At 44.5% G+C, this 10,767-nt stretch overlaps 1 protein-coding gene across 3 annotated transcripts in view; it reads right to left on the bottom strand.

Moving 5' to 3' along the window:
• LOC116647899 (cyclin-dependent kinase 3) overlaps positions 1-10,718 on the bottom strand; it is a 22,770-nt gene extending 12,052 nt beyond the window's left edge. The window contains exons 1-3 of one of the 3 annotated variants that reach the window (XM_032429525.1): positions 10,410-10,718; positions 2,814-2,934; positions 368-522 (exon numbers count right to left, since the gene is read on the bottom strand). In XM_032429525.1, coding sequence (XP_032285416.1) covers positions 368-522; positions 2,814-2,902 — 244 coding nt within the window. In that variant the 5' untranslated portion in view covers positions 2,903-2,934; positions 10,410-10,718. Of the gene's footprint in view, positions 1-367; positions 523-2,813; positions 2,935-10,300; positions 10,381-10,409 lie in introns of those variants that run through there. The other 2 variants (XM_032429528.1, XM_032429527.1) reach the window with 2 other exon arrangements.
• Between the last annotated feature and the right edge of the window lie 49 nt (positions 10,719-10,767).

The following is a 10,767-nucleotide window of genomic DNA, read 5'->3' as shown; positions in this document are numbered from 1 at the left end:
ATGTATTGTATGGTGACTAACATAACATAATAAAATTTAAAAAAATAAAAAAATAAAAAATAAAAAATAAAAAATAAAGACCTGGTGGGCAAATTCAAAAAGATGGAAGCAAACCGTGTAGTACCAGGCCTGGCATGTGGTGGGCCTTCAGAAATTAGTGATTTCTCTCTTCTCTCACTTCCCTAGAGCAGGTCCACTGAGCCCGATCACATGTGTTTCCCATGAGTCCTTGAACTTGTGGGCTGCTTTGGAAGGGAAGCTAGTCCTGCGGGGGACTCCTGTTGGGTCAGAAGCCAGGCCCCGTCCTAACCGAAGACTGCCCCACCCAGGACCCAGTGTGAAAAGGGAATGTGAAGCCACGGCTTACCCTGGTGCTCCAGCTCTCCAAGGACAAGGTACAGGGAGTCCTTCTGGGCTTGGAACGGCTCCACCAGCTTGGTGCAGACCAGGATCTGGTGCTCGTCAGATCCATGCTGAGCTCTCAGCGTCACTCGGGATTGGGTCACATCATAGAGGCACAGCCTGCAGGTCAGGGAAAGTGTGATCATTTTTGTCCAGAAAGAGAACAAACACAGAAAGCTCGAAAGGCTCTGGGAGGCCAGTATACCCATGCGCCTCTGATCAGAGAAATAAAAATGGCAGCAACAAGTCAGAAAAATTGTTTTCAGTCTACATTGTAAAGATATAAATTACATGCATTACAAGGCACCTGTTTATTTATTTATTTATTTTTAAAGATTTTATTTATTTATTTGACAGAGACAGCTAGAGAGGGAACACAAGCAGGGGGAGTGGGAGAGGGAGAAGCAGGCTTCCCGCCGAGCAGGGAGCCTGATGGAGGGCTCGATCCCAGGGCCCTGGGATCATGACCTGAGCCAAAGGCAGACGCTTAACGACTGAGCCACCCAGGCGCCCCAAGGCACCTGTTTAGAGAGTGTTGACAAAAGTATACACTGATGTAACCAGCACCCCGATTAAGATGTGGCCCATTTCCATCACCCCAAAAGTTCCCTTGTGCCACTACTCTGAAGTCAATCTCCCCATCTCCCATGCCAGGCAACCACTGATCTGCTTTTGGTCCCTACAGGTGTATTTTCCTACTCAAGCACCTCATATAAATAGGATCACAACAGCATGTATTCTTTTGTGTCTAGCTTCTTTCACTCAGCGTGATGGTTTCGAGATTCATTTGTGCTGTTGGATAAATCAGTGGTTTATTCCTTCTATTGTTCAATAGCACTCTGTTGAAATTATTATTATTTTTTAATATTTTATTTATTTGACAGAGAGAGACACAGTGAGAGAGGGAACACAAGCAGGGGGAGTGGGAGAGGGAGAAGCAGGTCTCCCGCCGGAGGAGGGAGAGAGGGAACACACACACTCGCTGTGCTCCCACTCCGTTTGTGTTCCCTCTCTCGCTGTCTCTCTCTGTCAAATAAATAAAAATCTTTTAAAAAAATGATTTTATTTATTTACTTGAGAGAGAGAGCATGAGCAGGGGGAGTAGCAGAGGCAGAGGGAGAAGCACACTCCCCGCCGAGCAGGGAGCCCGACGCGGGGCTCGATCCTAGGACCCTGGGACCATGACCTGAGCCAAATGGCAGACGCTTAACTGACTGAACCACCCAGGTGCCCTCGTTGTGGTTTTAATTTGCATTTCCCTGTGACTAATGATGTTGAGCATCTTTTCATGTGCTTATTATCCATTTGTGTATATATATATATCTTTTTGGCATATGCAAAATTGTTTACTTTCTGTATGACTGCTAAGTGTTATGTATATCCTCTCTTGTGAAGTGTCTATTCAAGTCTTTGCCCTCCTCCTTTTTAACATTCTGTAACATATGCTTTTCCCCTCTGGTTCTACTTAGGTATAACCGAAATATAATAAACTATACATATTTAAGGTACACACTTTGACATTTGACATTTTATACACTTGAGCAACTGTCTGCACAATCAATAATGAACACATCGTTTCATCACCCTGAAAAGTTCCCTCTTGCATTTTCATATTCCTCCAACACACCACACCCAGGCAATCCTTGCAGGCAACTGGCCTGCTTTTTTTTCACTATAGATTTTTTTTGCATTTTCTAAACTTTTACATAAATGGAACCATACAACATCTAATTTTTTTTTGGCCTGGTTTCTTTCTTTCTTTTTTTTTTTTTAACGATTTTATTTTTTTAAAGTAATCTCTACACCCAACACGCAGCTTGAACTCACAACCCTGAGATCGAGAGTCGCATGTTCTACTGACTGAGCCACCCAGGTGCCCCATCAACAGTCTTTTTAAATTCAGCCACTCTAGTGGGCATATAGGAGTACCTCGTTGTAGTTTTAATTTGCATTTCCCTAATGATACTATACATATGTGGTGTGAACACACACCCATCCACATATTCATGTACATCCATACACGAGCGTGTCTAAATTAATCACCAAAAGGTTAGCAACGGCTGTCCAGAGAGAGGGATTACGGGTGATTTTCACTTGCTTTCTTTATACTTTTATGGATTGTCTACCTTTTTTCCAGTGAAAACATATTAATGTTTTAGCACTTAAAAAATAAGTTGACAAGGGACGCCCGGCTGGCTCAGTCAGGGGTGCGTGCGACTCTTGATCTTGGGGTCATGAGTTTAAGCCCCGTGTTGGGTGTAGAAATTACTTGAATAAATAAAACTTCAAAAAAATTTTTTTTAAAAAACTAGACAAACTTATAATAACACCATTTTAATTGTTTTTTTCTGGCGGGGGAGTGTGGGAGGCACTGAAACATCCCCCCACCCTATGAAAAAAACCATTCTCACCTGCCGAATGTTCTCAGTGTACCCCCGTTGGGAACTTGGCCAGCACTGACTTCCCAGGGGAAGTAATAGATCCCAGGTTTGGGCAGCATCTCAAATAGCTGGGCGGGATTTCTGAAGATTCCTGACAAGCCAAGCAGACCACAAGACTGAGATTAGCAGATACCCAAGACCAGCAACACCTGATAGGCTAGTTCCAGTGGCACTTTAATATTTAAAGATATTTAAGAGTGGGAGTTTAATATTTAAGAGTGGTAGTTTAATATTCAAAAAAATTTTTGATCGGTTATGCATTCACTAATTTATTTATTTATTTATTTATTTGTTTGACAGAGAGAGACACAGCGAGAGAGGGAAGACAAGCAGGGGGAGTGGGAGAGGAAGAAGCTGAGCAAGGAGCCCGACGTGGGGCTTGATCCCAGGACCCTGGGATCACAACCCGAGCCGAAGGCAGACCCCCAACGACTGAGCCACCCAGGCGCCCCATTCACTAATTTAAAAAAGCAAAATGATATAACCTGGGAGATGCAGTCTGTTGGGTGTGGGAATCTTGGGTTTCGGCTTGGGTCGTGATCTCGGGGGGTGAGATCAAGCCCCGTGTCAGGTTCCTCGCTCTGCACGGAGTCTGCTTGAAACCTCTCTCTCTCTCCCTCGGCCCCACGAGCACCCCCCCATGCATACGCACGCTTTCTCTCTCAAATAAATAAGTAAATCTTAAAAAAAAAAAAAACCTACGTGGAGAACTGTCGTCCCACCCCGATCGCCCCGAAGAGGGGTCTATAAAAGGACAGACAGTATCTCACCATCTCTGTCACAACTATTCAATGTTGCCGTAATAGTATGAAGACAGTCACAGACAATACACACAGAAACGAGTGAGACTTGCTCCTTAAGCTTTATTTACAAAAACATGCAATGAGCTGGATCTGATCTGTGTTGAAGTTTGCCAACCCTGGCCCTTAAAATCATTTTTATTTATTTCTTATGTAACCTTCCAGGGTTTCATTATGCAAACAATAACAAAGATATTTATTTCCCCTCTATACTCTAAATTTCTTTTTTTTTTTAAGATTTTATTTATTTGAGGGCGCCTGGGTGGCTCAGTTGGTTAGGCGACTGCCTTCAGCTCAGGTCATGGTCCTGGAGTTCCGGGATCGAGTCCCGCATCGGGCTCCCTGCTCAGCGGGGGGTCTGCCTCTCCCTCTGACCCTCTTCCTGCTCGTGCTCTCTGTCTCTCATTCTCTCTTTCTCAAATAAGTAAATAAAAAATCTTTAAAAAAAAAAAAAAAAAAAAAAAAAAAAAGATTTTATTTATTTGAGAGAGAGCGAGCACGAGCAGGGGTGGGGGAGGGACAGAGGGAGAGAATCTCAAGGAGACTCCACACCCATCACACAGCGTGTAGCCAGACTCAGGGCTCAGTCTCATGACCCTGAAATCATGACCTGAGCCGAAATCAAGAGTAGGAATGTTTAACCGACTAAGCCAACAGGTGCCTAACCCCTTCCCTCTATACTATATATGCTGTTCTGTATTTTGATTTTTTTCACCTAATGTATTTTTTTAAGATTTTATTTATTTAGAGAGAGAGAGAGAGAGAAAGAGAGCGAGAGCACAAGCAGGGGGAGTGGTAGAGAGAGAAGCAGGCTCCCTGCTGAGTAAGGAGCCCGATGTGGGACTCGATCCAGGACTTGGGATCATGACCTGAGCTGAAGGCAGACGCTTAACCAACTGAGCCACCCAGATGTCCCAATATATTTTGACATTCTTTCATAATTGTACATAAAGTGAGTCTTTTTTTTTTTAGTAGGCTCCACACCCATCGCAGAGCTCAGGGGGGGCCTGAACCAATGACCCTGAGATCAAGAGCCGAGCTGAGATCAAGAGTTGGACGCCCAACTGACGGAGCCACCCAGATGCCCCTACAGGTTTGTTTTTTTAAATATAAATCTAAAACTATTCTAAAATAAAAAGGTTATTTAAAAAAAAAAAAATGAAGACCCCAGGGTGCCAGGGTGGCACCCTTCCGTTTGGGTTTCTCTGATGTTTTTCTCATGGTTAGACTAGGGTTATGAGTTTTGTTAGTAATTTTAAAAAGAGAAAGAAAACATTGGTTTAATAAGTCATGTGATAATAATGCAAAGGACACTTGGCAGGCTTTTTAAGATGAGGCATTGTATGCACTCATATGGCAGGATCGCCAAGATAGACCATCAGGGAAAAAGGTAAGGAGCAGGCATGTACATAAAATACATACATCTGTGTATGTGTGAAAGAACACTCCAGAACATGAGGATCCACGTGTAGAAAATGTTAGGGAAGTGGGGATTCAGGAATAATTATTCAGTGACAAAGGAACCCTGAAGGTGATAGGCTTCAACTGTTTAACAGGCTAAACCAAGGGAGACAGAAACACAGGAAATGTCAATGAAATCATCCCAAGTAAGATCCTTGCAGAAGCCAGATGATACAGCTTTAGCACAGAAGCTTAATGTTAGGGGCGCCCGGGTAGCTCAGCTGGCTCAGCTGGTTAAGCGTCTGACTCTTGATCTCAGCCCAGGTCTTGATCTCAGGGTCGTGAGTTCAAGCCCCACGTTAGGATCTGCACTGGGCATAGAGCCTACTTAATTAAAAAAAAAAAAAGTAAAAGAAACTTAATGTTACCTAGAACCTTGCATAACAGGTGTTGGTACCCTCTAACGAGGTCATCAGCACTGTCACTGGTCAATGTTCAAGGATCATTTCAAGTCAGAACAACAGCACAGGGGCAAATGGCCAAGGCCTAGTCCTACTGCCCTAAGTGCAGATGTTCTATATCCCTGCGACCAGGGAGCGGAGCCATTCCTGGACCCAGAAATGAGAGAGCCCCCAAATCATCTTTGGCATGAGAGAGAAGCAAAAAACAAAACAAAGCAAAACCAAAAATCAGCCAAGAGAAGAAAAAAATGTATTGGTTCCTATTTTGGGATAATGGGGACAATTCTGTCCCATCTAGCAAAAAGGTAAAAACTTAAGACTCTTTTTTTAAAAAGTAATTTTTCTAGGGGTACCTGCGTGGCTTAGTCGGTTAAGCGTCCGACTCGGCTTCTGCTCCGGTCATGTGTGATCTCAGGGTCCCAGGCTTGAGCCCTGCATTTGGCTCTGTGCTCAGTGGTGAGTCTACTTGAGGATTCTCTCCCTCTACCCCTCCCCCCACCCCCCTCCCCATCTAAAATAAATAATCTTTTTTTTTAAATTTTTTTTTTAAGGTTTTTATTTATTCGAGAGAGAGAGAGAGCACAAGTAGGCCGAGCGGCAGGGAGAGGGAGAAGCAGGCTCCCCGCCGAGCAGGGAGCCTGACGCGGGGCTCGATCCCAGGACCCTGGGATCATGACCCGAGCTTAAGGCAGCCACTTAACCGACTGAGCCACCCAGGTGCCCCTAAAATAAATAAATCTTAAAATTTTTTTACTCTCAAGTACCACATATACTATAAACTAAGCTATAAATAACTATGTCATTAAATTTATTTTTATTTTTTATTTTATTCATACAGTAGAATTGACTCTTTGGAGGGGTATATGCTTTTGCAAATTTCAACCTCATTTATTTTTTTTCAAGTTTACTTATTTATTTAAGTAATCTCTATGCCCAACACGGGGCTCAAACCCACAACCCTGAGATCAAGAGTAGCATGCTCTTCTGACTGAACCAGACAGGTGCCCCATCATTGATTATTCATTCATCCATTTCTTTATGTTTAAAGATTTTATTTATTATTTATTTATTATTTATTTGAGAGAGAAAGCGTGCAGGAGTGGGGTGAGGGGCAGAGGGAGAGGGAGAAGCAGACTCCCCGCTGAGCAGGGAGCCTGATTTAAGGGTTCAATCCCAGGACCCTGAGATCATGACCTGAGCCAAAGGCAGACACCTGACTGACTGAGCCACCCAGGTACCCCAGTTTTTAATTTTATTTTATTTATTTTTTAAAGATTTATTTATTTTTGGGGGGGTGAAGTGCAGAGGGAGAGAATCATCAAGCAGACTCCCCGCTGAGTGCAGACTATGCAGGGCTCAATCCCACAACCCATTAGATTACGACCTGAGCTGAAACCAAGAGCCAGACGCCCATCCAACTGAGCCACCCAGGCGCCCCACCCCTGATTTTTTTTTTTCAAGCAGAAGTTGCTATGTGTTTATTAAGACATTTCTGTTAATTTCCTTAAGCGCAGCTGGCTCAGTAAATCATTATCCATATACCATCAGACATGCAAGAAAGTTTCTGAGAAGCTGTACCAAGGCTGGCTTTTCTTATGGCTTAGCCAGGTTTCCGTGGGAGTAATCACCTGTACTGTAGCGCCTTGCCCTTTCCATTCCCCAAGGCAAAACATCCACTGCTGGGAGAAAAATCCACAGCATGAACAAGGGAAATAGGCTTCTTTTTTTAACGACTGGGAAATTTGAAAAATACCGTACAGGAAGGATGGGAAGGATGGTGACCCGATTTGACTGCTTCTTTCATTTTTTTCCGAAGCAATTGGTAAGATTTCTATGGTAGGACTGAAGGTCAGAAAAGTAATACCTGTAACTAAGTTCATGATAGCTTTTATCAGCTTTGGGTTTCTTTCTTGGAGATAAGAATCTTCATTGTAGGGGCACCTGGGTGGCTCAGTCATTACGCATCTGCCTTCAGCTCGGGTCATGATCCCGCTCAGGTCATGATCCCAGGGTCCTGAGATTGAGCCCCGCATTGGGCTCCCTGCTCAGCGGGGAGTCTGCCTCTCCCTGTGCCCCCCCCACCCACCGCTCATGCGTGCTCTCACTCTTGCTCTCAAAAATTAATAAATAAAATCTTTTAAAAAAATTCATATCGAATCTATGCATTTCACTCCCTCCACAGTCCAAGCTTTCATTAGCTTTGAAACTGGTCTGTTTCCACTATTTTCCTTCTATTGCTCACTCTCTTCAGAACAACCACAGTGATATTTTAAAATGGAAACTATGCCACAGGGAGTACTTTCTGCCAGAACCTCAAGTCTGAATCTAACAATGCCTCTAGATACAACCAACAGCTTACAGAAAATACAGAAACCGAGGAACAAATCAAAGACATCACAGAGATGGTAAAATCCAGATTGTGGGAAATTCAATGCGAAAAATGACCTACCTTTTTCTTCTGTTTCTTTCTTTTTTTTTAAGGTCACACTGGGTGTGACCCTGAGATCAAGACCTAAGCCACCCAGGTGCCGCTTGACCTAGCTTTTTCAACAAATAAGTTGAAGAAAAAAATTGTACAGTGGAAACCTATACATTAAAAGAGACTTAAGATTCTTATCAACCAACTGCAATGTGCAGAATTTGTTTGGACCCTGATTTGAACTAACTAAGTGTAGACAATTTTTTATGAAACATTTGAATATCGATTGTAATGACCACAAGAAATTTTTGTTAATATTTCCAATTGTGATAATGGTATTGGGATTGTGTTAAAAATAGTTTAAAGATACATACTAAAAGTCTTTATGGATATGATATCAGATTTGCTTTAAGTTAACATGGAGGGGGAATTGGGTGAAGGTACAGTGGATAATTATTGGACCTGGGTGAAAAGTAGATGGAGTTTATTGTATTATTCCTTCTACCTTTGTACATGTTTGAACAGTTCCACAATTAATATTTAAAAATGTAAATCAGGTCACAAAACCCCACTGAAAATCAATTAAAGGCTTCCTATTATAAATTCCTATTAAAATTTAAAGTCTTTGTGTTGGCCCACAGTGCCACATGGGGTCTGCACCTGGCCTACCTCTCGGCTCTGACGTTTGCCATCACACTTCTAGCTCACGCTCACCCTCAGGACCTGCATACTTGCTCTTCCTCAGACTTGAGCAGTCTTCCCCAGACCTTCACATAACTGGTTCTCTTTCCCTATTTAGGTCTCAGTTCATCCTCCGACTCCTCAGCAAGGCCTTCCCTGTCCACCCTATCTAAATTAGCATTCTCCACCACCCCCAGTCCCTCTATCCCCTTAGCTTGATTTATTTTCTTCATTGTAGTTTACTAAGTAATAGAATTTCAGAGTGTGATTTGTTTACTTCTTTAATGCCTCTGTCTCCCACTAGATTATCAGCTCCATGAGGGCATTATTCCTCACAGTATCCCCTGTGCCTAAAACCGTGTCTGGGCATTATGAAATATTTATTGAATAGAATGTATTCATGAAGATCATCTACCCCCACACTCAAACTGGACACAGAGAACCCAAACCACATCTTACTGCCTACATTAACAGAACTTTCTGGTCCTATGCCTTCATTAGCATTTTTTTTTTAACTCTTCTTGACTGTCCAGCCCAGGCAAATGGTTTAACCATTAACAGCCAGTTTGCTTTCTGAGGTTATCTGAATTCCCTCGCCTTGATGTTTCCACCAATTTTCTCCTGTTGTACTGGGGTTCTTACCCAGTCCTGAAATGAAAGACACGCCTTAGACTAAATTTCCAACTCTCAATAAATTCTGGCCTTACCTTCTCCTAGACACTGCCAAAGGTTTGCCAAGTAGTGTTTGTCCTTACCTGAGTAAGCAATCACCTCACCTTCGTCTTATGATGTTGTGTTGTGGTATTTGGGGAGGGGGCTTTTGACAAGAGGACAATCCAAACACAGCAGCCAAACTAAGTATTTTAACGCCGGGGGGCATTAAAAACATAATCAGTAACAGTGCCTTGCCCTGATATATTGGAGTTTGGGGCAAAAGGAAAAATCAGTAATAATGATCTTGTCTTTATTAATCTTGATTAGTGCTCCCTTAAATTATATCGGAGGTGAATGCCTCATTTACCTTACCGTATTCCCGGTACTGTTACTAAAAACTGATGCAATAAATAAGAGTATGAAGTGCACAGTTTTAAAAAATCTGTGGATTTTTTATGTGGATTCGTATGTTGTTTGAAGTTATAAGGGTATATTAGGGAGAGATAAAGGAGATGGTGTAGTGTGCTCTATCTTCATCAAGTATTAAGTCAAAGGTAACTAAAACAAGAGCTAGCATGTATTTTATGTAATCAGAATTAAAAACACAACTGGTTAAAAGTGGCTGCCTCTGAGGATGGGGAGCTCTTGCTTTTTATTACAAATTCTCCGATACTAGGTTTCCTAAACATGGACATCTATTACTTTGACGACGACGGTGGTGATAACTGTGAAAGCAAAAAAAGTCTGGATTCCAAGACTCCTAAACGGCCAGCTCGGCCACATTCTGGTCCACACCCACCCCATTAATGGGGAGGAGGGCCCGCAATCCCACACCCAGCTCCCCGAAGCCAATGCTTCTGGCAGCAAGGATGCCATTATCTGAACAAAAGATTACTGGAGGCCTCTTCCCCGGCGACTTTCGTCCTCCTCCTTTTTTTCTCCAATTTGGGAGGGTCTGGGGAAACCCCACGACAACCCTCCCCAGCAGCGCCGCGTGGCCCAGAAGTTCAAACCACCCCACCCCCGGCCCCCACCAACGACCTTCAGCCCTCGGGAGGCCTCCACAGGCGGACCCGGAAGCGGCGGGACGGACACGTCCCAAGGCGCAGGCGCAATCCTCCTCAGCCGCGTTGTCCCGCCCCTTCCCTACCTCCTCGCCAACCTGTCGGGGCGTCGCGGCGGCCTCGGGTTCCCTCTTTCCGCCTCGCGCGATCGCGTGACGAGGGAGGGGCGGGTTACCAGGAGCGCCTGGCTTTCCTCCCTCCCCGCCCCCCGGGGCAATTTCTTGACGGTCTTCCGGGGTTGCCTCCCCGGGGGGGCCGCTCTAGGACGCCCCTGGACGAGAGCGGAGGACTCGCCCGCCCCGCAGCCGCGTACGGTCACCACGCCCGCGCCGGCGCCGCTCCGCCTCCGCCGCGGTCGCTAGCGCGCCCACCGGCCGCGGTGAAGGAGAAGGGGCGGGCCGGGGCGGGCCGAGGCGGGCGGGGGCGGGGCCTCGCGCCGTCCTG

Source organism: Phoca vitulina, unplaced genomic scaffold, assembly GCF_004348235.1.
Source record: "Phoca vitulina isolate PV1807 unplaced genomic scaffold, GSC_HSeal_1.0 scaffold41, whole genome shotgun sequence".
NCBI lineage: Eukaryota > Metazoa > Chordata > Mammalia > Carnivora > Phocidae > Phoca > Phoca vitulina.
This window is presented reverse-complemented; position numbering and strand designations above follow the sequence as displayed.